At 45.4% G+C, this 27,912-nt stretch overlaps 1 protein-coding gene across 5 annotated transcripts in view; it reads left to right on the top strand.

Moving 5' to 3' along the window:
• LOC118943842 (uncharacterized protein KIAA1841-like) overlaps positions 1 to 21,718 on the top strand; it is a 29,664-nt gene extending 7,946 nt beyond the window's left edge. For 2 of the 5 annotated variants that reach the window (XM_036959953.1, XM_036959952.1), the window contains exons 5-21: positions 501 to 742; positions 984 to 1,042; positions 3,175 to 3,335; positions 3,413 to 3,499; positions 3,697 to 3,807; positions 11,542 to 12,376; positions 12,476 to 12,628; positions 13,365 to 13,519; positions 14,782 to 14,890; positions 15,557 to 15,589; positions 15,857 to 15,956; positions 19,372 to 19,460; positions 19,542 to 19,570; positions 19,647 to 19,720; positions 19,903 to 19,991; positions 20,616 to 20,707; positions 20,879 to 21,718. In XM_036959953.1, the coding sequence (XP_036815848.1) occupies positions 501 to 742; positions 984 to 1,042; positions 3,175 to 3,335; positions 3,413 to 3,499; positions 3,697 to 3,807; positions 11,542 to 12,376; positions 12,476 to 12,628; positions 13,365 to 13,519; positions 14,782 to 14,890; positions 15,557 to 15,589; positions 15,857 to 15,956; positions 19,372 to 19,460; positions 19,542 to 19,570; positions 19,647 to 19,720; positions 19,903 to 19,991; positions 20,616 to 20,707; positions 20,879 to 20,915 (2,455 nt within the window). In that variant the 3' untranslated portion in view covers positions 20,916 to 21,718. Of the gene's footprint in view, positions 1 to 500; positions 743 to 983; positions 1,043 to 3,174; positions 3,336 to 3,412; positions 3,500 to 3,696; positions 3,808 to 11,541; positions 12,377 to 12,475; positions 12,663 to 13,364; positions 13,520 to 14,781; positions 14,891 to 15,556; positions 15,590 to 15,856; positions 15,957 to 19,371; positions 19,461 to 19,541; positions 19,571 to 19,646; positions 19,721 to 19,902; positions 19,992 to 20,615; positions 20,708 to 20,878 lie in introns of those variants that run through there. The other 3 variants (XM_036959955.1, XM_036959954.1, XM_036959956.1) reach the window with 3 other exon arrangements.
• Positions 21,719 to 27,912: the final 6,194 nt, after the last annotated feature.

The following is a 27,912-nucleotide window of genomic DNA, read 5'->3' as shown; positions in this document are numbered from 1 at the left end:
TCAAGAGTTATTCCTCTCTGTGTCTCTGTGTGTGTCTGCCTGCCTGTCTGCCTGCCTGTATCTCTCTCCCCACGCAGGCCCAATATGGTGATCCACGTGTGTGTCTGTCTGCCTGCCTGTATCTCTCTCCCCACGCAGGCCCAATATGGTGATCCACGTGTGTGACGAGGCTGCCTGCCTGTATCTCTCTCCCCACGCAGGCCCAATATGGTGATCCACGTGTGTGACGAGGCTGCCTGCCTGTATCTCTCTCCCCACGCAGGCCCAATATGGTGATCCACGTGTGTGACGAGGCTGCCTGCCTGTATCTCTCTCCCCACGCAGGCCCAATATGGTGATCCACGTGTGTGACTGCCTGCCTGTATCTCTCTCCCCACGCAGGCCCAATATGGTGATCCACGTGTGTGACGAGGCTGCCTGCCTGTATCTCTCTCCCCACGCAGGCCCAATATGGTGATCCACGTGTGTGACTGCCTGCCTGTATCTCTCTCCCCACGCAGGCCCAATATGGTGATCCACGTGTGTGACGAGGCTAAGAACCTGAAGCAGGACTTCATGTGTCCCCGTGACCTTCTGATCAACGAGATGCGTTACTTTGCCGAGTACCTCTCTGTTGACACCCAGCGCTGGGAGGAGGTGGACATCTCTGTGCACTGTGACGTGCAGATCTTCGACTGGCTCATGAACTACGTCAAGAGGCACAAAATGGCCGCCGATGGCAGCCATGACAAACCCAAGCTCGGTAAAGAGTTGAATATCTGCTCTCGCATCATAGCTACATACACTGATGCCTGTACAGTACCATACCATCACTTACCTGGGCGTGGCAAATGATAACCATGGAGACCACAGTGATGTGTCCTCACTAATAGCGGTGTGCTTGTTTGGTTGGCCTGGCAGTGTGTTTGGTCAGTATGTGTTGTTTGTTGGTTGTGTGTTAACATTGGTGTGTTACGTGGTGTTTGTTGGTTGTGTGGTTACAGAGCCCAGCAATGTGATCTCAATCCTCATCTCCTCCGAGTTCTTGAAGATGGACACGTTAGTAAGTGTTGTAATGGCGGGAGCTGGGGTTGCTATGGCAGTTCCAATGTACCGTACGTTTCGGGGGCCCCTGGTTTTCTGTTGTAGTTGAAGAACGAACGCAAAGTGGTTGAACTGAGGTTGGGGAAAAGGCTATTGGGAACCTTTTACAACAAAATAAAATATGTTGGACTGATTTTTGGCGAGGAGTGAAACCTCTGGCTTCGCCTCTTCCTCTCTGCTACAGTAAATGAACCAGCAAGCTCTTGTTGGTCGTTGAATAAAATGGCACTCGCGAACAAAACAGAAAACCAATCAGCTAATTATGCAAATAGGCTTCTCTCTTCACTTTAGTCTGAAACGAAGGGCCTTTGGAATGCTTCACTTCCTGTTGCATAGTTACAGCAAACGAAGGGCCTTTGGAATGCTTCACTTCCTGTTGCATGGTTACAGAAAATGAAGGGCCTTTGGAACGCTTCACTTCCTGTTGCATGGTTACAGAAAACGAAGGGCCTTTGGAACGCTTCACTTCCTGTTGCATGGTTACAGAAAACGAAGGGCCTTTGGAACGCTTCACTTCCTGTTGCATGGTTACAGAAAACGAAGGGCCTTTGGAACGCTTCACTTCCTGTTGCATGGTTACAGAAAATGAAGGGCCTTTGGAACGCTTCACTTCCTGTTGCATGGTTACAGAAAATGAAGGGCATTTGGAACGCTTCACTTCCTGTTGCATGGTTACAGAAAACGAAGGGCCTTTGGAACGCTTCACTTCCTGTTGCATGGTTACAGAAAACGAAGGGCCTTTGGAACGCTTCACTTCCTGTTGCATGGTTACAGAAAACGAAGGGCCTTTGGAACGCTTCACTTCCTGTTGCATGGTTACAGAAAACGAAGGGCCTTTGGAACGCTTCACTTCCTGTTGCATGGTTACAGAAAACGAAGGGCCTTTGGAACGCTTCACTTCCTGTTGCATGGTTACAGAAAACGAAGGGCCTTTGGAACGCTTCACTTCCTGTTGCATGGTTACAGAAAACGAAGGGCCTTTGGAACGCTTCACTTCCTGTTGCATGGTTACCGTTACAATTGTTTTTAGAAGTGTAACATGTTACTTTTATTGCAAGTGACACAGGACTTCCAAGGCATTGAACAAACTCAATGACCTATTTATGTCAACCTGTCTTTCAGCTGTATACTGTACTGTCACATGTTGACCTCTCATAGGTAGAGTGCATTCAGCCACATGTTGACCTCTCATAGGTGGAGGAGTGTATTCAGTCACATGTTGACCTCTCATAGGTAGAGGAGTGCATTCAGTCACATGTTGACCTCTCATAGGTGGAGGAGTGCGTTCAGTCACATGTTGACCTCTCATAGATGGAGGAGTGTATTCAGTCACATGTTGACCTCTCATAGATGGAGGAGTGTATTCAGTCACATGTTGACCTCTCATAGGTGGAGGAGTGTATTCAGTCACATGTTGACCTCTCATAGGTGGAGGAGTGTATTCAGTCACATGTTGACCTCTCATAGGTGGAGGAGTGTATTCAGTCACATGTTGACCTCTCATAGGTGGAGGAGTGTATTCAGTCACATGTTGACCTCTCATAGATGGAGGAGTGTATTCAGTCACATGTTGACCTCTCATAGGTGGAGGAGTGCATTCAGTCACATGTTGACCTCTCATAGGTGGAGGAGTGTATTCAGTCACATGTTGACCTCTCATAGGTGGAGGAGTGCATTCAGTCACATGTTGACCTCTCATAGGTGGAGGAGTGCATTCAGTCACATGTTAACCTCTCATAGGTAGAGGAGTGCATTCAGTCACATGTTGACCTCTCATAGGTGGAGGAGTGCATTCAGTCACATGTTGACCTCTCATAGGTAGAGGAGTGCATTCAGTCACATGTTGACCTCTCATAGGTGGAGGAGTGCATTCAGTCACATGTTGACCTCTCATAGGTGGAGGAGTGCATTCAGTCACATGTTGACCTCTCATAGGTAGAGGAGTGCATTCAGTCACATGTTGACCTCTCATAGGTGGAGGAGTGCATTCAGCCACATGTTGACCTCTCATAGGTGGAGGAGTGCATTCAGTCACATGTTGACCTCTCATAGGTAGAGGAGTGCATTCAGTCACATGTTGACCTCTCATAGGTGGAGGAGTGCATCCAGTACTGTCACAAGCACATGAGTGCCATCGTGGCCACACCCTGCAACATGAACTGCATCAACAGTAACCTGGCAGCGGACATGTCTGACCTGTTCAGCCACAACGAGGCAGACGACATCACGGACAGAAAAGACAAGTTCAAAAGGTAAGACCTAGTGATGTTGTCCTGGGAGACGGATCATTCTGCTTCAGCCAACACCTTTCTTTTCTCCCTTTCCTCAGTAAGTTATTCCAGAAGAAAATTGAGAGTCTCTTCGATCCTGACTATAAGAACCGGGACTCCCCAGGCAACGCATCAACTCTGTACAGGTGTGTGGCAGCTCTGGGATGCGCATCGGTCTGTCTGTCATTGGTCTTATTTCATTTGGACACACAACAGAAAACATTTTGCATCACAAAACGAAAAATGAGCGCTTCTTACTGGCCTAGTGTAGGTAGAGCCTTACCTGTTTCATGACCTCATGTTAACCTCGCCTGACCACCGAACTGCAACTTGTCTTTCCCAGGTGTGGTCTGTGCCTGAAACTGCTGACCAAGGACACAGAGCGGAAGATCTCCTGCATCCCAGGGAAGATCAACATCAACCCTCGAGGAGACATCACCTACACTCACAGCAGGTCCTGTACCACCCAGTTTACACCTTGGTTGTGGGTTCGATTCCCTCTGTGACCACCCATAGGTCAAATGTAAGCGTGCATGACTGTAAAGGGTCTATCAGAGTACCACAGTAACACAGCAGTGTTCTAGAATATTGGACCGTTGTCTTTCATGCTTTTTGAGTTCTCAGCGCAGCTCAAGCAATTTCTCCAACTGTCAACACATTCCATTGAATAGAGGACGTGTACTGGAAAGTTGTTGGTTGAGATTTTTGGGGAGGTGCGTGTCCCCGCGGATGATGGTCTCCTCGCTGCGTAGCCATGTCACCATGGGACCAACACCTCTCAGCGTCTGTGGACTGTGATTTACGGTTGTCGCTTTGGATAAAAACTGATGCTGTATTTATTTTTTTACCTTTATTTAACTAGGCAAGTCAGTTAAGAACAAATTCTTATTTTCAATGACAGCCTAGGAACAGTGGGTTAACTGCCTTGTTCAGGGGCAGAACGACAGATTTGTACCTTGTCAGCTCGGGGGATTTGAACTTGCAACCTTCCGGTTACTAGTCCAACGGCAGGCCACCCTGCCGTCCCTACATTCTAACCACTAGGCCACCCTGCCGTCCCTACACTCTAACCGCTAGGCCACCCTGCCGTCCCTACACTCTAACCGCTAGGCCACCCTGCCGTCCCTACACTCTAACCGCTAGGCCACCCTGCCGTCCCTACACTCTAACCGCTAGGCCACCCTGCCGTCCCTACACTCTAACCGCTAGGCCACCCTGCCGTCCCTACACTCTAACCGCTAGGCCACCCTGCCGTCCCTACACTCTAACCGCTAGGCCACCCTGCCGTCCCTACACTCTAACCGCTAGGCTACCCTGCCGTCCCTACACTCTAACCACTAGGCCACCCTGCCGTCCCTACACTCTAACCACTAGGCCACCCTGCCACTCTATGGCATATAATAATTATTTATTCTCTATCAAGAGACATCTTCACTGTTATCCTACAGATGTTTATAGTGATAAATGCTAAAGAAACCATGTCATTATTTGGTAAATGTATTATAGCTACAATTTACCATATCATTTCAAAGTATATCCCAGGTAGTGTATTTAGCAACGAAGCACAGTAAACCAGAATACCCGTCTCCAAGACCCAGTAAGACCAGTAATCTCCTGTTTCTGTAGCGAGACAGCGTGGTGTAAAATCACATCTTATTGGTCACATACACACGATTAGCAGATGTTATTGGTCACATACACAGGGTTAGCAGATGTTATTGGTCACATACACACGATTAGCAGATGTTATTGGTCACATACACAGGATTAGCAGATGTTATTGGTCACATACACACGATTAGTAGATGTTATTGGTCACATACACAGGGTTAGCAGATGTTATTGGTCACATACACAGGGTTAGCAGATGTTATTGGTCACATACACACGATTAGCAGATGTTATTGGTCACATACACAGGGTTAGCAGATGTTATTGGTCACATACACAGGGTTAGCAGATGTTATTGGTCACATACACAGGGTTAGCAGATGTTATTGGTCACATACACACGATTAGCAGATGTTATTGGTCACATACACAGGGTTAGCAGATGTTATTGGTCACATACACAGGGTTAGTAGATGTTATTGGTCACATATACAGGGTTAGCAGATGTTATTGGTCACATACACAGGGTTAGCAGATGTTATTGGTCACATACACACGATTAGCAGATGTTATTGGTCACATACAGAGGGTTAGCAGATGTTATTGGTCACATACACAGGGTTAGTAGATGTTATTGGTTACATACACATGGTTAGCAGATGTTATTGGTCACATACAGAGGGTTAGCAGATGTTATTGGTCACATACACAGGGTTAGTAGATGTTATTGGTCACATACACACGATTAGCAGATGTTATTGGTCACATACACACGATTAGCAGATGTTATTGGTCACATACAGAGGGTTAGCAGATGTTATTGGTCACATACACAGGGTTAGTAGATGTTATTGGTCACATACACAGGGTTAGTAGATGTTATTGGTCACATACACAGGGTTAGTAGATGTTATTGGTCACAGACACATGGTTAGCAGATGTTATTGGTCACATACACAGGGTTAGCAGATGTTATTGGTCACATACACATGGTTAGCAGATGTTATTGGTCACATACACATGGTTAACAGATGTTATTGGTCACATACACATGGTTAGCAGATGTTATTGGTCACATACACATGGTTAGCAGATGTTATTGGTCACATACACAGGGTTAGCAGATGTTATTGGTCACATACACAGGGTTAGCAGATGTTATTGGTCACATACACAGGGTTAGCAGATGTTATTGGTCACATACACATGGTTAACAGATGTTATTGGTCACATACACATGGTTAGCAGATGTTATTGGTCACATACACAGGGTTAGCAGATGTTATTGGTCACATACACATGGTTAACAGATGTTATTGGTCACATACACATGGTTAGCAGATGTTATTGGTCACATACACATGGTTAGCAGATGTTATTGGTCACATACACATGGTTAGCAGATGTTATTGGTCACATACACAGGGTTAGCAGATGTTATTGGTCACATACACAGGGTTAGCAGATGTTATTGGTCACATACACAGGGTTAGCAGATGTTATTGGTCACATACACATGGTTAACAGATGTTATTGGTCACATACACATGGTTAGCAGATGTTATTGGTCACATACACAGGGTTAGCAGATGTTATTGGTCACATACACATGGTTAACAGATGTTATTGGTCACATACACATGGTTAGCAGATGTTATTGGTCACATACACATGGTTAGCAGATGTTATTGGTCACATACACATGGTTAGCAGATGTTATTGGTCACATACACATGGTTAGCAGATGTTATTGGTCACATACACATGGTTAGCAGATGTTATTGGTCACATACACAGGGTTAGCAGATGTTATTGGTCACATACACAGGGTTAGCAGATGTTATTGGTCACATACACATGGTTAGCAGATGTTATTGGTCACATACACAGGGTTAGCAGATGTTATTGGTCACATACACAGGGTTAGCAGATGTTATTGGTCACATACACAGGGTTAGCAGATGTTATTTGTCACATACACACGATTAGCAGATGTTATTGGTCACATACACAGGGTTAGCAGATGTTATTGGTCACATACACAGGGTTAGCAGATGTTATTGGTCACATACACAGGGTTAGCAGATGTTATTGGTCACATACACAGGGTTAGCAGATGTTATTGGTCACATACACAGGGTTAGCAGATGTTATTGGTCACATACACAGGGTTAGCAGATGTTATTGGTCACATACACACGATTAGCAGATGTTATTGGTCACATACACAGGGTTAGCAGATGTTATTGGTCACATACACAGGGTTAGTAGATGTTATTGGTCACATATACAGGGTTAGCAGATGTTATTGGTCACATACACAGGGTTAGCAGATGTTATTGGTCACATACACACGATTAGCAGATGTTATTGGTCACATACAGAGGGTTAGCAGATGTTATTGGTCACATACACAGGGTTAGTAGATGTTATTGGTTACATACACATGGTTAGCAGATGTTATTGGTCACATACAGAGGGTTAGCAGATGTTATTGGTCACATACACAGGGTTAGTAGATGTTATTGGTCACATACACACGATTAGCAGATGTTATTGGTCACATACACACGATTAGCAGATGTTATTGGTCACATACACAGGGTTAGCAGATGTTATTGGTCACATACACAGGGTTAGCAGATGTTATTGGTCACATACACAGGGTTAGCAGATGTTATTGGTCACATACACAGGGTTAGCAGATGTTATTGGTCACATACACAGGGTTAGCAGATGTTATTGGTCACATACACACGATTAGCAGATGTTATTGGTCACATACACAGGGTTAGCAGATGTTATTGGTCACATACACAGGGTTAGTAGATGTTATTGGTCACATATACAGGGTTAGCAGATGTTATTGGTCACATACACATGGTTAGCAGATGTTATTGGTCACATACACAGGGTTAGCAGATGTTATTGGTCACATACACAGGGTTAGCAGATGTTATTGGTCACATACACAGGGTTAGCAGATGTTATTGGTCACATACACATGGTTAACAGATGTTATTGGTCACATACACATGGTTAGCAGATGTTATTGGTCACATACACAGGGTTAGCAGATGTTATTGGTCACATACACATGGTTAACAGATGTTATTGGTCACATACACATGGTTAGCAGATGTTATTGGTCACATACACATGGTTAGCAGATGTTATTGGTCACATACACATGGTTAGCAGATGTTATTGGTCACATACACAGGGTTAGCAGATGTTATTGGTCACATACACAGGGTTAGCAGATGTTATTGGTCACATACACAGGGTTAGCAGATGTTATTGGTCACATACACATGGTTAACAGATGTTATTGGTCACATACACATGGTTAGCAGATGTTATTGGTCACATACACAGGGTTAGCAGATGTTATTGGTCACATACACATGGTTAACAGATGTTATTGGTCACATACACATGGTTAGCAGATGTTATTGGTCACATACACATGGTTAGCAGATGTTATTGGTCACATACACATGGTTAGCAGATGTTATTGGTCACATACACATGGTTAGCAGATGTTATTGGTCACATACACATGGTTAGCAGATGTTATTGGTCACATACACAGGGTTAGCAGATGTTATTGGTCACATACACAGGGTTAGCAGATGTTATTGGTCACATACACATGGTTAGCAGATGTTATTGGTCACATACACAGGGTTAGCAGATGTTATTGGTCACATACACAGGGTTAGCAGATGTTATTGGTCACATACACAGGGTTAGCAGATGTTATTTGTCACATACACACGATTAGCAGATGTTATTGGTCACATACACAGGGTTAGCAGATGTTATTGGTCACATACACAGGGTTAGCAGATGTTATTGGTCACATACACAGGGTTAGCAGATGTTATTGGTCACATACACAGGGTTAGCAGATGTTATTGGTCACATACACAGGGTTAGCAGATGTTATTGGTCACATACACAGGGTTAGCAGATGTTATTGGTCACATACACACGATTAGCAGATGTTATTGGTCACATACACAGGGTTAGCAGATGTTATTGGTCACATACACAGGGTTAGTAGATGTTATTGGTCACATATACAGGGTTAGCAGATGTTATTGGTCACATACACAGGGTTAGCAGATGTTATTGGTCACATACACACGATTAGCAGATGTTATTGGTCACATACAGAGGGTTAGCAGATGTTATTGGTCACATACACAGGGTTAGTAGATGTTATTGGTTACATACACATGGTTAGCAGATGTTATTGGTCACATACAGAGGGTTAGCAGATGTTATTGGTCACATACACAGGGTTAGTAGATGTTATTGGTCACATACACACGATTAGCAGATGTTATTGGTCACATACACACGATTAGCAGATGTTATTGGTCACATACAGAGGGTTAGCAGATGTTATTGGTCACATACACAGGGTTAGTAGATGTTATTGGTCACATACACAGGGTTAGTAGATGTTATTGGTCACATACACAGGGTTAGTAGATGTTATTGGTCACAGACACATGGTTAGCAGATGTTATTGGTCACATACACAGGGTTAGCAGATGTTATTGGTCACATACACATGGTTAGCAGATGTTATTGGTCACATACACATGGTTAACAGATGTTATTGGTCACATACACATGGTTAGCAGATGTTATTGGTCACATACACATGGTTAGCAGATGTTATTGGTCACATACACAGGGTTAGCAGATGTTATTGGTCACATACACAGGGTTAGCAGATGTTATTGGTCACATACACAGGGTTAGCAGATGTTATTGGTCACATACACATGGTTAACAGATGTTATTGGTCACATACACATGGTTAGCAGATGTTATTGGTCACATACACAGGGTTAGCAGATGTTATTGGTCACATACACATGGTTAACAGATGTTATTGGTCACATACACATGGTTAGCAGATGTTAATGCAAATGTGCTTCTAGTTCCGACTGTGCAGTAATATCTAACAAGTAATCTAACAATTCCACAACAACTACCTAATACACACAAATCTAACAAGTAATCTAACAATTCCACAACAACTACCTAATAAACACAAATCTAACAAGTAATCTAACAATTCCACAACAACTACCTAATAAACACAAATCTAACAAGTAATCTAACAATTCCACAACAACTACCTAATACACACAAATCTAACAAGTAATCTAACAATTCCACAACAACTACCTAATAAACACAAATCCAACAAGTAATCTAACAATTCCACAACAACTACCTAATAAACACAAATCTAACAAGTAAACTAACAATTCCCCACCAACTACCTAATACACACATCTATGACAGAGCGTCATAGAATAGATAGTATAAAATACAGTATATACATATGAGATCAGTAATGCAAGATATGTAAACATTACAAAAGTGGCATTATTCAAGTGACTAGTGATCTATTTATTAAAGTGGCCAATGATTTAAAGTCTGTATGTAGGTAGCAGCCTCTCTGTGTTAGTGATGGCTGTTTAACAGTCTGATGGCCTTGAGATAGAAGCTGTTTTTCAGTCTCTCGGTCCCAGCTTTGATGCACCTGTACTGACCTCGCCTTCTGGATGATAGCGGGGTGAACAGGCAGTGGCTCGGGTGGTTGTTGTCCTTGATGATCTTTATGGCCTTCCTGTAACATCGGGTGCTGTAGGTGTCCTGGAGGGCAGGTAGTTTTCCCCCGGTGATGCGTTGTGCAGACCTCACCACCCTCTGGAGAGCCCTGTGGTTGTGGGAACCCTCTGGAGAGCCCTGTGGTTGTGGGAACCCTCTGGAGAGCCCTGTGGTTGTGGGCGAGGCAGTTGCCGTACCAGGCGGTGATACAGCCCAACAGGATGCTCTCAAGGGTTTTAGGTGACAAACCTAATTTCTTCAGCCTCACTGCACTGTCTGTGTGGGTGGACCATTTTAAGTTTGTCTGTGATGTGTACGCCGAGGAACTTGAACCGTTCCACCTCCTCCACTGCTGTCCCGTCGATGTGGATCGGGGGGTGCTCCCTCTGCTGTTACACCCCCTGGACAGGACACTGGTCTATCACCTTAGTACACCCCCTGGACAGGACACTAGTCTATCACCTCAGAACACCCCCTGGACAGGACACTAGTCTATCACCTCAGTACACCCCCTGGACAGGACACTAGTCTATCACCTCAGTACACCCCCTGGACAGGACACTAGTCTATCACCTCAGTACACCCCCTGGACAGGACACTAGTCTATCACCTCAGTACACCCCCTGGACAGGACACTAGTCTATCACCTCAGAACACCCCCTGGACAGGACACTAGTCTATCACCTCAGTACACCCCTGGACAGGACACTGGTCTATCACAGGGCCTTACCCCCAATTTATCTCCTTAATGCAGAGTGACAAGCAGAACTCCTGACCTTCCAGTCTCAGGGTGGACACTGAGTTGGTTCCAAGGACCAGGCTGGACAACATTGTTTTGTGGTTCCAGAAACATGTACAGAATAAAGGAGTCATTTCTATCACTACCTCTGGTCTGTATGCAGAAGAGATGGGATCTATCACTACCTCTGGTCTGTAGGCAGAAGAGATGGGAGGTCCATGATCTATCACTACCTCTGGTCTGTAGGCAGAAGAGATGGGAGGTCCATGATCTATCACTACCTCTGGTCTGTAGGCAGAAGAGATGGGAGGTCCATGATCTATCACTACCTCTGGTCTGTAGGCAGAAGAGATGGGAGGTCCATGATCTATCACTACCTCTGGTCTGTAGGCAGAAGAGATGGGAGGTCCATGATCTATCACTACCTCTGGTCTGTAGGCAGAAGAGATGGGAGGTCCATGATCTATCACTACCTCTGGTCTGTAGGCAGAAGAGATGGGAGGTCCATGATCTATCACTACCTCTGGTCTGTAGGCAGAAGAGATGGGAGGTCCATGATCTATCACTACCTCTGGTCTGTAGGCAGAAGAGATGGGAGGTCCATGATCTATCACTACCTCTGGTCTGTAGGCAGAAGAGATGGGAGGTCCATGATCTATCACTACCTCTGGTCTGTAGGCAGAAGAGATGGGAGGTCCATGATCTATCACTACCTCTGGTCTGTAGGCAGAAGAGATGGGAGGTCCATGATCTATCACTACCTCTGGTCTGTAGGCAGAAGAGATGGCAGGTCCATGATCTATCACTACCTCTGGTCTGTAGGCAGAAGAGATGGGATCTATCACTACCTCTGGTCTGTAGGCAGAAGAGATGGGAGGTCCATGATCTATCACTACCTCTGGTCTGTAGGCAGAAGAGATGGGAGGTCCATGATTACATGACAGGACTGTATGAGGAGCTGAAGTCCTGGGTGCTGGTCTACTGGAGGATCTGGGGAACCATCAACCACCTCACCTGCTCCCACTGCCAACAGGTAGGGGGAGGGGGAGGGGCTGTTTGAGTGTATGCATGCATACTCCAGGCATTGTGTAATGCATCCAGAACAAGACCGTGTGTGTGTGTGTGTCTCCAGGTGTTTGTGTGTGTGGAGCTGTCCCACTGTCGGTATCACCCAGAGGTTGTGTTGTACCCAGGCATGGGGACAGAGCAGGGCTGGCACGGGACGGGCATCTACCCCTGCTGCAACCAGAGGACGCTACGCTTTGACCCCACCGGCATGCCCAAGGTAGGACCACACTGACCCCACCGGCATGCCCAAGGTAGGACCACACTGACCCCACCGGCATTCCCAAGGTAGGACCACACACACACACACTGACCCCACAACATACCCAAGGTAGGAACACACTCACACACTGACCCCACCGGCATTCCCAAGGTAGGACCACACACACACCCACTGACCCCACAACATACCCAAGGTAGGAACACACTCACACACTGACCCCACCGGCATTCCCAAGGTAGGAACACACTCACACACTGACCCCACAGCATGCCCAAGGTAGGAATACACTGACCCCACCAGCATGCCCAAGGTAGGAATACACTGACCCCACCGGCATTCCCAAGGTAGGAATACACTGACCCCACCAGCATGCCCAAGGTAGGAACACACTCACACACTGACCCCACCAGCATGCCCAAGGTAGGAATACACTGACCCCACCGGCATTCCCAAGGTAGGAACACACTCACACACTGACCCCACCAGCATGCCCAAGGTAGGAACACACTCACACACTGACCCCACCAGCATGCCCAAGGTAGGAATACACTCACACACTGACCCCACGACATACCCAAGGTAGGAACACACTCACTTGGAGTTGTGAGGTGACCATGCTTTGAATAGTTTGCATTTCACACAATACATATTTTACACATTTCACACTTGAATCTTGTCAAAACGGTGTCTGTCTGTCTGTCTGTCTGTCTGTCTGTCTGTCTGTCTGTCTCAGGGCTGTAAGATGCGGGACCACATAGTGAATGTGTCAGACAGTGGAGACTGTACTGGTGACCACCAGGTAAACTCAGCCCAGACCAGACTGCTCAACGACCTGCTACTACACAGAGAGACAGTGTGTGTACCCAACACGCCCCTACCAGAGACAGGGTAAGAGACAGTGTGTGTACCCAACACACCCCTACCAGAGACAGGGTAAGAGACAGTGTGTGTACCCAACACGCCCCTACCAGAGACAGGGTAAGAGACAGTGTGTGTACCCAACACACCCCTACCAGAGACAGGGTAAGAGACAGTGTGTGTACCCAACACGCCCCTACCAGAGACAGGGTAAGAGACAGTGTGTGTACCCAACACACCCCTACCAGAGACAGGGTAAGAGACAGTGTGTGTACCCAACACGCCCCTACCAGAGACAGGGTAAGAGACAGTGTGTGTACCCAACACACCCCTACCAGAGACAGGGTAAGAGACAGTGTGTGTACCCAACACACCCCTACCAGAGACAGGGTAAGAGACAGTGTGTGTACCCAACACACCCCTACCAGAGACAGGGTAAGAGACAGTGTGTGTACCCAACACACCCCTACCAGAGACAGGGTAAGAGATAGTGTGTGTACCCAACACGCCCCTACCAGAGACAGGGTAAGAGACGGTGTGTGTACCCAACACGCCCCTACCAGAGACAGGGTAAGAGACGGTGTGTGTACCCAACACGCCCCTACCAGAGACAGGGTAAGAGACAGTGTGTGTACCCAACACGCCCCTACCAGAGACAGGGTAAGAGACGGTGTGTGTACCCAACACGCCCCTACCAGAGACAGGGTAAGAGACAGTGTGTGTACCCAACACGCCCCTACCAGAGACAGGGTAAGAGACAGTGTGTGTACCCAACACACCCCTACCAGAGACAGGGTAAGAGACAGTGTGTGTACCCAACACACCCCTACCAGAGACAGGGTAAGAGACAGTGTGTGTACCCAACACGCCCCTACCAGAGACAGGGTAAGAGACGGTGTGTGTACCCAACACACCCCTACCAGAGACAGGGTAAGAGACAGTGTGTGTACCCAACACACCCCTACCAGAGACAGGGTAAGAGACAGTGTGTGTACCCAACACACCCCTACCAGAGACAGGGTAAGAGACGGTGTGTGTACCCGACACGCCCCTACCAGAGACCGGGTAAGAGACAGTGTGTGTACCCAACACACCCCTACCAGAGACAGGGTAAGAGACAGTGTGTGTACCCAACACACCCCTACCAGAGACAGGGTAAGAGACAGTGTGTGTACCCAACACACCCCTACCAGAGACAGGGTAAGAGACAGTGTGTGTATTTTTGTATCTTATGGTAGGTTTTGCGTTTTAGTGATACTCCCCGGTTCTCTCTCTGTGTATCTGTGTGCCAGGCCTGTAGACTCCCCCTCCAGTGGGTCAGAGAGAGGGGAGCGGGTACTGGACTGTGACATCCTGGTAGAGCCGGGGCTTCTGGGACTTCAGAGAGTAGAGGGCACCACCGTGAGTTTACAACTAGTTATCTATTTATCCAGGCAAGTCAATTGAGATCAAATTCATACTTGCAACTAGAATGATATGTTTTAAGAAACTTTAGTGTGTTTGCTCAAACTTGTTTATTTACAATGACAACCAGACCTCATTGATAGTCCTATCTGGCTACACATCTGTCTACTAGCTACATTACTACAGAACATCTGATTTTTAAACCTAACCACACTGCTAACCCTAATGCATATAATCAAACAAACTTTAAATGAAGACCAAAAAGCAAATTTTTTGTTTTAAAGAATTTTTACGATATAGCCAATTTTGACTTTACAGCTGGCCCATCTTCAGAAATCACTCAGTTCTGCCTCCAGGGCAAGATTGATGACAATAAACGTCGACCTGCGCTTGATTTGTGGAGTCATAGATATGCCTATAGTCTAACTCATCCTATATCAAATAGACTATAGTCTAACTCATCCTATATCAAATAGACTATAGTCTAACTCAACCTATATCAAATAGACTATAGTCTAACTCAACCTATTTCAAATAGACTATAGTCTAACTCAACCTATATCAAATAGACTATAGTCTAACTCAACCTATTTCAAATAGACTATAGTCTAACTCAACCTATTTCAAATAGACTATAGTCTAACTCAACCTATTGCTTTGCAGTTTTCCCTGTTGAAAAACTGGAGCCGGCAACTGGTAAGATCAACGTTTACTGTTTCCAAATGTAACTGTGCTGCAGTGCCCGTGTCTGTTTACTTGTGTTTGTGTGTATATATGACGTAACATATCACAGTAGTGACATAGTATACCTTTGTACCACCAGAAGCCTGAGGGTCAGTCTGTTTGTGCTGTCATGCCAACTCCTCATGCTTAGTTAATGATCAATGGTGTTAGTCTAGACACCAAACAGATCTGGGACCAGGCTATCTAAACCCTGATATGCCCTCCTTTGCCCTGTGTCAGAGGCAGCAGACGCTGCTGTCTGAGGATGAGGAGTATACCACGGGGTCAGAGGTCACTGAGGATGAGGTGGGGGATGAAGAGGAGGCCAGCAAGAAACAAGGTAGAGTAATTAGGCTCTCTAATTGGTTTATACTCTAATTGGAAAAACTGTAATGGCTGAGAGGGATGAGGCAAAGGAAATAGCAAATACGTCTGACAACACAGCAGATTGGTAAACATAGAAATCACATAACTAAACAAAAAGAAGAAACTATACTATGAAAAAATAAACAAGTACATTTAATGAAATTCTTGGCAAAAAAAAGTAAACTCATCTGTCATTGAGGCAGAGGACTTGTTCATAACAAAACCCTTTAATATTACCAACCACTTTAATATTACCAACCACTTTAATATTACCAACCACTTTAATATTACCAACCACTTTAATATTACCAACCACTTTAATATTACCAACCACTTTAATATGACCAACCACTTTAATATTACCAACCACTTTAATATTACCAACCACTTTAATATTACCAACCACTTTAATATTACCAGCCACTTTAATATTACCAACCACTTTAATATTACCAACCACTTTAATATTACCAACCACTTTAATATTACCAACCACTTTAATATTACCAACCACTTTAATATTACCAACCACTTTAATATTACCAACCACTTTAATATGACCAACCACTTTAATATTACCAACCACTTTAATATTACCAACCACTTTAATATTACCAACCACTTTAATATTACCAGCCACTTTAATATTACCAGCCACTTTAATATTACCAACCACTTTAATATTACCAACCACTTTAATATGACCAACCACTTTAATATTACCAACCACTTTAATATTACCAACCACTTTAATATTACCAACCACTTTAATATTACCAACCACTTTAATATTACCAACCACTTTAATATTACCAACCACTTTAATATTACCAACCACTTTAATATGACCAACCACTTTAATATTACCAACCACTTTAGTATTACCAACCACTTTAGTATTACCAACCACTTTAATATTACCAACCACTTTAATATTACCAACCACTTTAATATGACCAACCACTTTAATATTACCAACCACTTTAATATTACCAACCACTTTAATATTACCAACCACTTTAATATTACCAACCACTTTAATATTACCAACCACTTTAATATGACCAACCACTTTAATATTACCAACCACTTTAATATTACCAACCACTTTAATATTACCAACCACTTTAATATTACCAACCACTTTAATCACTTTGTTGTTGACGAGATTAGCAAACTTAGACATGACTTGCAAATAACAAATGCTGAGCCTTCATATTCACGCATAACGGACCAAAGACAAGCACTGTAGTTTTCAGTTCCACAAAGTGGGTGTGGAAAAGGTGAACAAAATGGTTGCTAATCTATAAATAAGGACAAACGACCTGGTACCGACTACCTGGATGGTAAATTGCTAAGATTTGTAGTGGAATACATTGTGACTCCTGTTGGCCACATCTTCAATTTAAGTCTAGAAGACGGTGTGCCCTCAGACATGGAGAGGGGGGCAAAGGTCATTCAGCTACCCAAGAATAGCAGTACCCTTTTAATGGTTCAACCAGCCGATCAATCAGTCTGTTTAGAAGTGCTTAGCAAACTTTTGGAAAAAATTGTCTGACCAAATACAAAGAAATTTTACAGAAAATGAATTAACAACAGACTTTCAGCATGCTTATAGGGAAGGGTACTCAACATGCTTGGCACTGACACAAATGACTGATGCTTGGCTGAAATAAATTGATAGTAAGAAGATTGTGGGAGCTGCTCTGTTCGACTTCAGTGCAGCTTTTGATGTCATTGATCGTAACCTATTGCTGAAAAAAAAACGTAGGTGTAATGGATTTGCATCCTCTGCCTTATTATGGATTGAGAGTTGCCTATCGAATAGAACAGAGTTTTCGTTAATGGAAGCCTCTCTCATGCAAATTCAGTTGACCGTGGTGTTCCGCAGGGCAGCCGACTAGGGACATTATTGTTTTCCATTTTTACTAATGACCTTCCACTGATTTTGAATAAAGCCTGTGTGTCTATGTACGCTGACGACTCAACCGTATACCCGTCGGCTGCAACGGTAAAATAAATAACTGACACCATTAACATAGAGCTACAGTTAGTTTTAGAACGGGTAACTAGCAATAGGCTGGTGATAAAAAATCAAAACATATGTAAAGCAGTGTTTTTGGGACAAATCACTCTCTCAACGCTAAACCTCATTTAGATTTATTAATGAATAATGTGTCGATTTAGCAAGTTAAGGAGACTAAACTGCTGGGTGCCACTCTACATAGCAAGCTGTCATCAAAACAATAGACTCACTGGTTGCTAAAATGGGAAGAGGTCTGTCCGTGATAGGGCGTTGCTCTGCCTTCTTGACATCTCAGTCGACCAGACAGGCCCCAGTTTTGTGGCACCTGGACTACTGCCCAGCTGTGTGGTCATGTGTGGTGAAGGACATAGGTCAATTACAGTTGGTCCAGAACAAAACAGCAAGTATAGCACATCAATGTTCACGGAGGGCAATTGGCATGCATGTTACTGACAATCTCTCCTGGCTCAAAGTAGAGGAGAGTTTGACTGCATCGCTATTGGTCTTTGTGCGAGGTGTTGAAGGTACAACAGAACTGTCTGTTCAAGCAGTTGGCAGAGATCTCTTCACAGTACCCAGGTCCAGGACAGAGGCTGGGAAACACACAGTATTAAATAGAGCCATGACTACATGGAACTCTCTGGTAACCCAGGTAACTCTAGCTAGCAATAAAACCAGATAAAGAACACCTTACATCACAAAGGGGCCTGTGAAGAGACACAGACATTTCATATATCTTGTATTGTAATTGCACAGTACTATGTATTAGACCTAGATATGGTGTGTATCTACTGATATGTAGGCTATGTGTGATGTTTTAAATGTAGTTCAGTCCTCTAATAATGATCTGTATTATGTCATGTCTCGTGGACCCCAGGAAGAGTAGCTGATACTGTGGCAGCGCCTAATGGGGATCCTATTAAATGCCAATTAGCAAAGAGGCTTTGAAACGGGGGATATATATAAATTGTGTCCTCTCTCCTCACCTTCTGAAATCCAATTGGATGAGAAGGTCAGAGGGGAGGGACCTCTGACCTCATCTAATGGGTTTTTGAGAAGGAGGCAAGGATGCAAGGACACAAATCGAGATTCTCCCGATGTCATAAGACCACACTGTGTGTCATGATGAATCCCCACTGTGTTTATTGAAATAAATCAATCTAAATGAAGGTGGGAGTACCCCACTATAGCCAGCAGGTGGCAGTGTCGTATTGGTACATGGGGCTGCTCATTTTGAAAGTGCATTGGGTTTGTGGACATCTGTCTGCAGCTGTGAACTATCAGTTGTAAGTGAATCATGAATGTATGTGTACACTGCTTATGGTTCTAACCACATATGGGTTTTCTATGTGTTCATCGTTAGCTGCTAAGAAGGCCAAGAAGTTGAGCAAACCTTTGAAGAGGCAGATGTCCTCACCCAATTTCCATCGCAAAGAGAAAGCAGTGGAGAAAGTGAGTGTACTTCACTCGTTTATCTGAGACTTAAATAATTGCAATTTTCTTACTTTTCCAAAATCTGTTGGTTGTTTACAGACTCCTTCGAGGGACAACACTCCATTCAGGTGAGCTCAACTTCATCAACTACATGCTTCTTCATCCATTTCACCACTGTATCTCTGAAATGGTTTGTGTTTCCAGAGTGAGTGCCCAGAAGAGTAAATGGGACAGCTCTCGCTCCATTCGCTACAACCAAGACGCCCAAAGAGAGGAAGGTAACACAGGCCTCAGTGAACTTTGTGTGTGTTCCGATAGTTGTGTGCATTCTAATTGTTCTCTCCCCCCCCTTCTCTCTCTCTCCCTCCCCCCTCTCTCTCTCTCTCTCCCTCCCTCTCTCTCTCTCTCTCTCTCTCTCTCTCCCTCCCTCCCTCCCTCCCTCTCTCCCCCCTCCCCCCAGACCAGCGGCGTATGGTGGAGATCATTGGTCATCTGACTAAGATTAGGTTCGGAGATCAGGAACAGAGGAAGTCCAAGGACACTAAAGACGTGTGTTTTACTGAGTCGATTACAACTTTATTTTTAGTAGGGGATAAAACACTAGAAAGTTGAAACTTCATTTACATGTGTATAGTGTGGTTGTCACTGGTGTACCCCCCCCCCCCCCCCTGTTGTGGTTGTATAATGTGTGGTTGTGGTTGTATAATGTGTGGTTGTATAATGTGTGGTTGTGGTTGTATAATGTGTGGTTGTGGTTGTATAATGTGTGGTTGTGTAATGTGTGGTTGTATATGTGTGGTTGTATAATGTGTGGTTGTATAATGTGTGGTTGTGGTTGTATAATGTGTGGTTGTATAATGTGTGGTTGTGGTTGTATAATGTGTGGTTGTGTAATGTGTGGTTGTATATGTGTGGTTGTATAATGTGTGGTTGTATAATGTGTGGTTGTGGTTGTATAATGTGTGGTTGTATAATGTGTGGTTGTGGTTGTATAATGTGTGGTTGTATAATGTGTGGTTGTATAATGTGTGGTTGTGGTTGTATAATGTGTGGTTGTATAATGTGTGGTTGTATAATGTGTGGTTGTGTAATGTGTGGTTGTATAATGTGTGGTTGTATAATGTGTGGTTGTGGTTGTATAATGTGTGGTTGTATAATGTGTGGTTGTTCCAGCGTGCAGCAGGGATCTACTCCAGGCTAGAGGCCCAGTTCAAGTCCTCCTCCCAGGCCAGGGGACGACAGAGTGGCCCTGAGAAAACCCTCAGGTACGTACTTACACACACAGTGTCTCCCCCTACCCTCCTCTGTCTCCCCCTACCCTCCTCTGTCTCCCCCTACCCTCCTCTGTCTCCCCCTACCCTCCTCTGTCTCCCCCTACCCTCCTCTGTCTCCCCCTTTTCTGAATTAGTTGTCCCCCCTTTCTTGTCTTCTTTTAGAGTGAAGCCACGTTTCAGCCAAGCTCGAACCACATAGATATTGGAAAGAGGAAGACAAGAGGAGGAGGGAAGGAGGAAGACAAGAGGGAGAAGAGGAGGAGGGAAGGAGGACGACAAGAGGGAGAAGAGGAGGAGGGAAGGAGGATGACAAGAGGAGGAAGGAAAAGGGAGAGGAGGAGGAAGAGAGCAGAGGAGGAAGAGGGAGGAAATCAGTGGAGCAAACTGACCCAAATGGGTACTGGCAACCTGGCAGCAGCTAACCCTCTCAACCCCATCTTGCTCCAATGTGCCCCTGTTAAATATTTGTGCCTGTATTCATAAAGAGCCTAAGAGTAGGAGTGCTGATCTAGGATCAGTTTGTCCTCTTAGAATATACTGAATGGACAGGGGAGACCTGATCCTAAATCAGCCCTCCTCCTCTGAGACACTTGATAAATACAGGCCCTGGTCCTGCATTGGTCGTCTTTAGTTCAGGAGGCCTGGTTTTGCCGTAGGCCTTTCTAGCCCACTTAGAACCCAGTCTAGAACCCAGCCCAGTCCGTCAGCCTGACTCAGGTGACTTTGTATCGATCACATCTCCTCCTACCTCCCATTAACTCTATATTACAATGCAATAGGTCACCTAGGTCTAAACCTGTACGCCATAGAATATAATATACTTTAACATAGAAGCTACCTTGTGGTGAGTAATAGGAGTGGTGAGCAGTAGGTAGATGATGGTTTAATGAAATGCCCGTTGTTTCTATATCTGTCTGTGTTGGCCGTATCGCACACTACTGGGACTAAGAGGACATGGGTGGACGAGGCAGTCAGAAATTAAAGTTACATTCCCACCATTTATCTGCCCGAGCAACTTTGTGTCTTGCATGAGTGTCATCTCTCTCCATTAGATGTCATTATATCACAGAAGAAAATCAATCAGTTATTCTTTGTTCGTGGTAAGTTCTGTCCACAGGGCATTATAGTGGGTTCCCAGAGTGATGCAGCGGTCTGAAGAACTGCATCTTAGTGCTAGCGGCGTCACTACAGACCCTGGTTCCATTTCCAAGCTGTATCACAACCGACCGTGATTTGGGAGTCCCATAGGGCAGCGCACAATTGACCCAGCGTCGTCTGGGTTTGGCCGCGGTAGGCCGTCAGTTAATTGTTCGTGGTAATAAGTTCTGTACACTGGTTATTATTAAAATGCCATTATTGTCCATTAGATGGCAGCATTGTCTTTCACATTGACAACAGAACAGTTTCTGCCTCCTGTCGAATCCACTTTACCCCACTGACCCCACCAAGGACACCTACCTCACCTAGATTGCATGGCATTTTTTTTGACTATTGTTTGTGCTGTTCATTCGGTCCGTCTTGCCCTCAGAGAAAGAAAATTAGAGACAAAGGGAGAATATGGGCTGTTGATAAGAAGGGTAACGCATATTATTAAAACCTCTCTTTTATTTAACTAGTCTAGTCAAGGTCTAAGCCCTTAAATCTCAATATCTACTAAAGGAACATATGGAATTGTTTTAAGGTGGATCATTTAGCCATTTTGATTTGGAATTTTAGGATGAATATATTTTTAAAATCATTTTATGAAACATTGCTATAGCCAATAGAAACGCAATGAATAGCACATTTGTACATGGGCAAAACAGACAAGTCATAAAATGTATAATCAGGTTGAAGTGTCTGTCCTATATCTCTGAGAGAGAAGAAAACTCTGGGAAATAAAACCAGTAGAACCATGTTGGGTCACGTTGTTCATATTAGTTTGTTACGGAAACGGTTGGGGTTTTATAGATCATTTCGTGAAGATTTTATTTTCCGGATCCTCTCGTGTGTAGAAAAAGACTGCGCTCACAAAGCCCCGTGTTATGGAATAGGCGCAAACTTTATATCGGACGAAAGAGGGGATCGAGCTGCAGCCACTACAAGAAACGGCAAGTCTAGTTTCAACACAAAAGTTGTTCTTGGAAAGACGAGACAGGGTGAGTAAAAATAGGAACACTGGGGCATGAGTTTGTGTGGGGGTTCATTCTCTCCTTCCCATACAGCATGGGTACTGGGGTCTCTCTTACGCTCCTTCTCGCCATGTGGCTGGCCAGCTGGTTGGTTTACGTAGGTAACAGGCTTCCTCCACAACTCTGAGAAGTCTATATTTATAACCTCAGCATGGAGCCATGTGCAAGGGGGGGGGGGGGGGGGGGGGGGGGGGGGGCTAGGATTTTGTACCAAATGGCGCCCTATTCTCTATATAGTGATAGTGCACTATATAGGGATTAGGATGCCATTTGGAGTGTATCTGGGCACCTTCCCAGCGGTGCTGTGAGCTCTTCAAAAGGGATGCCATACCAGGGCTGTGGCTCACTGGAAGCAGACCTGGGTTCAAACACTACTCAACATCTTTCAAATGTGAAATGTTTGCTCTCGTCTTCCTGGAGTGGCAGGTGGGAAGGGTTTGCACTTCTAAAACTAATTAATTGGTTCCATTCAGCCAGGCAAGCTCAACCAAGCACCTACACAGTATTTCAAATAATTTTGATTAGTATTTGAACCCAGGTTTGTTCCCTGGAAGTGGGTCATAGGGGAGAGGGTCTCTGGTTACCCCCAGAGAACTGCCCCCTGTGTGAGATGGGTTTAATGATCATTTCAGCACAAGCTCTGCGTTCGTGAATTATTACCAAAAAAGTTGTATGGCTGACTTAATCACTAAAAACAAAACATGGCTGAACCCTGTCAGCAGCATGGGGCTGTAGTACTTCTAATGGAGATGAGGTCAGCAGAATGGGGCTGTGGTACTTCTAATGGAGATGAGGTCAGCAGCATGGGGCTGTGGTACTTCTAATGGAGATGAGGTCAGCAGAATGGGGCTGTGGTACTTCTAATGGAGATGAGGTCAGCAGAATGGGGCTGTGGTACTTCTAATGGAGATGAGGTCAGCAGAATGGGGCTGTAGTACTTCTAATGGAGATGAGGTCGGCAGAATGGGGCTGTGGTACTTCTAATGGAGATGAGGTCAGCAGAATGGGGCAGTAGTACTTCTAATGGAGATGAGGTCGGCAGAATGGGGCTGTGGTACTTCTAATGGAGATGAGGTCGGCAGAATGGGGCTGTGGTACTTCTAATGGAGATTCTCTATCTAAACGGTTCTGTGTATAGCTGGAGCTTGTGCTTGTCACAGGCATCCATGATATAGAGGACTGGACCTCCCTCCATAAACAGAGTATTTTGTTTCAGTGTGAGACAGTCAGCGTAACCTTTAGTGGAATACCACTAGGTTATCAGTGATTAGTTGGGGGGGGGGGGGGGGGTCGTTTTACTGCAGCCCAACCTTGGCCAAAGACGTTAAAATGGAAATTGACACGCCACAGGAATATCTAGTGTGTGTTGTGAGAGAGCTGAGGGCAGAGTGACGCAGTGACACATCATCAGCCTCATGTTTCACTAGAAATCAGTTGGTGTGTTCACCTCAGCCAGAGAGAGGGGAAGTGGGCAAGATTCTGCCAGCCTGTCAGTATAGAGAACAGGAGACGGGGCCTGTAGCCAGTGATGGTTCCTAGAACAGTCGTATATCAGAGCAGTTACCACCATCCCTCAGTTCTCTATCAGAGCAGTTACCACCATCCCTCAGTTCTCTATCAGAGCAGTTACCACCATCCCTCAGTTACCACCATCCCTCAGTTCTCTATCAGAGCAGTTACCACCATCCCTCAGTTCTCTATCAGAGCAGTTACCACCATCTCTCAGTTCTCTATCAGAGCAGTTACCACCATCCCTCAGTTCTCTCTCAGAGCAGTTACCACCATCCCTCAGTTCTCTATCAGAGCAGTTACCACCATCCCTCAGTTCTCTCTCAGAGCAGTTACCACCATCTCTCAGTTCTCTATCAGAGCAGTTACCACCATCCCTCAGTTCTCTATCAGAGCAGTTACCACCATCTCTCAGAGCAGTTACCACCATCCCTCAGTTCTCTATCAGAGCAGTTACCACCATCCCTCAGTTCTCTCTCAGAGCAGTTACCACCATCTCTCAGTTCTCTATCAGAGCAGTTACCACCATCTCTCAGAGCAGTTACCACCATCCCTCAGTTCTCTATCAGAGCAGTTACCACCATCTCTCAGTTCTCTATCAGAGCAGTTACCACCATCCCTCAGTTCTCTATCAGAGCAGTTACCACCATCCCTCAGTTCTCTATCAGAGCAGTTACCATCATCCCTCAGTTCTCTATCAGAGCAGTTACCACCATCTATCAGAGCAGTTACCACCATCCCTCAGTTCTCTATCAGAGCAGTTACCATCATCCCTCAGTTCTCTATCAGAGCAGTTACCACCATCTCTCAGAGCAGTTACCACCATCCCTCAGTTCTCTATCAGAGCAGTTACCACCATCCCTCAGTTCTCTATCAGAGCAGTTACCATCATCCCTCAGTTCTCTCTCAGAGCAGTTACCACCATCCCTCAGTTCTCTCTCAGAGCAGTTACCACCATCTCTCAGTTCTCTATCAGAGCAGTTACCACCATCCCTCAGTTCTCTCTCAGAGCAGTTACCACCATCCCTCAGTTCTCTATCAGAGCAGTTACCACCATCCCTCAGTTCTCTCTCAGAGCAGTTACCACCATCTCTCAGTTCTCTATCAGAGCAGTTACCACCATCCCTCAGTTCTCTATCAGAGCAGTTACCACCATCCCTCAGTTCTCTATCAGAGCAGTTACCACCATCCCTCAGTTCTCTATCAGAGCAGGTACCACCATCTCTCAGAGCAGTTACCACCATCTCTCAGTTCTCTATCAGAGCAGTTACCACCATCCCTCAGTTCTCTATCAGAGCAGTTACCACCATCTCTCAGAGCAGTTACCATCATCTCTCAGTTCTCTATCAGAGCAGTTACCACCATCCCTCAGTTCTCTATCAGAGCAGTTACCACCATCTCTCAGAGCAGTTACCACCATCCCTCAGTTCTCTATCAGAGCAGTTACCACCATCCCTCAGTTCTCTCTCAGAGCAGTTACCACCATCTCTCAGTTCTCTATCAGAGCAGTTACCACCATCTCTCAGAGCAGTTACCACCATCCCTCAGTTCTCTATCAGAGCAGGTACCACCATCCCTCAGTTCTCTATCAGAGCAGTTACCACCATCTCTCAGTTCTCTATCAGAGCAGTTACCACCATCCCTCAGTTCTCTATCAGAGCAGTTACCACCATCCCTCAGTTCTCTCTCAGAGCAGTTACCACCATCCCTCAGTTCTCTATCAGAGCAGTTACCATCATCCCTCAGTTCTCTATCAGAGCAGTTACAAACATCTCTCAGAGCAGTTACCACCATCCCTCAGTTCTCTATCAGAGCAGTTACCACCATCTCTCAGAGCAGTTACCACCATCCCTCAGTTCTCTATCAGAGCAGTTACCACCATCCCTCAGTTCTCTATCAGAGCAGTTACCACCATCCCTCAGTTCTCTCTCAGAGCAGTTACCACCATCCCTCAGTTCTCTCTCAGAGCAGTTACCACCATCTCTCAGTTCTCTATCAGAGCAGTTACCACCATCCCTCAGTTCTCTCTCAGAGCAGTTACCACCATCCCTCAGTTCTCTATCAGAGCAGTTACCACCATCCCTCAGTTCTCTCTCAGAGCAGTTACCACCATCTCTCAGTTCTCTATCAGAGCAGTTACCACCATCCCTCAGTTCTCTATCAGAGCAGTTACCACCATCTCTCAGAGCAGTTACCACCATCCCTCAGTTCTCTATCAGAGCAGTTACCACCATCCCTCAGTTCTCTCTCAGAGCAGTTACCACCATCTCTCAGAGCAGTTACCACCATCCCTCAGTTCTCTATCAGAGCAGTTACCACCATCTCTCAGTTCTCTATCAGAGCAGTTACCACCATCCCTCAGTTCTCTATCGGAGCAGTTACCACCATCCATCAGTTCTCTCTCAGAGCAGTTACCACCATCCCTCAGTTCTCTATCAGAGCAGTTACCATCATCCCTCAGTTCTCTATCAGAGCAGTTACCACCATCCCTCAGTTCTCTTGAGAGCAGTTACCACCATCCCTCAGTTCTCTATCAGAGCAGTTACCACCATCCCTCAGTTCTCTATCAGAGCAGTTACCACCATCTCTCAGAGCAGTTACCACCATCCCTCAGTTACCACCATCCCTCAGTTCTCTATCAGAGCAGTTACCACCATCCCTCAGTTCTCTATCAGAGCAGTTACCACCATCTCTCAGAGCAGTTACCACCATCCCTCAGTTCTCTATCAGAGCAGTTACCACCATCCCTCAGTTCTCTATCAGAGCAGTTACCACCATCCCTCAGTTCTCTCTCAGAGCAGTTACCACCATCCCTCAGTTCTCTATCAGAGCAGTTACCACCATCCCTCAGTTCTCTCTCAGAGCAGTTACCACCATCTCTCAGTTCTCTATCAGAGCAGTTACCACCATCCCTCAGTTCTCTATCAGAGCAGTTACCACCATCTCTCAGAGCAGTTACCACCATCCCTCAGTTCTCTATCAGAGCAGTTACCACCATCCCTCAGTTCTCTCTCAGAGCAGTTACCACCATCTCTCAGAGCAGTTACCACCATCCCTCAGTTCTCTATCAGAGCAGTTACCACCATCTCTCAGTTCTCTATCAGAGCAGTTACCACCATCCCTCAGTTCTCTATCGGAGCAGTTACCACCATCCATCAGTTCTCTCTCAGAGCAGTTACCACCATCCCTCAGTTCTCTATCAGAGCAGTTACCATCATCCCTCAGTTCTCTATCAGAGCAGTTACCACCATCCCTCAGTTCTCTTGAGAGCAGTTACCACCATCCCTCAGTTCTCTATCAGAGCAGTTACCACCATCCCTCAGTTCTCTATCAGAGCAGTTACCACCATCTCTCAGAGCAGTTACCACCATCCCTCAGTTACCACCATCCCTCAGTTCTCTATCAGAGCAGTTACCACCATCCCTCAGTTCTCTATCAGAGCAGTTACCATCATCCCTCAGTTCTCTCTCAGAGCAGTTACCACCATCCCTCAGTTCTCTCTGAGCAGTTACCACC

This window comes from Oncorhynchus mykiss, chromosome 23, assembly GCF_013265735.2.
Source record: "Oncorhynchus mykiss isolate Arlee chromosome 23, USDA_OmykA_1.1, whole genome shotgun sequence".
Taxonomy (NCBI): Eukaryota; Metazoa; Chordata; class Actinopteri; order Salmoniformes; family Salmonidae; genus Oncorhynchus; species Oncorhynchus mykiss.
The sequence above is the reverse complement of the archived record's forward strand: the minus strand, read 5'-3'. Positions and strand labels throughout refer to the sequence as shown.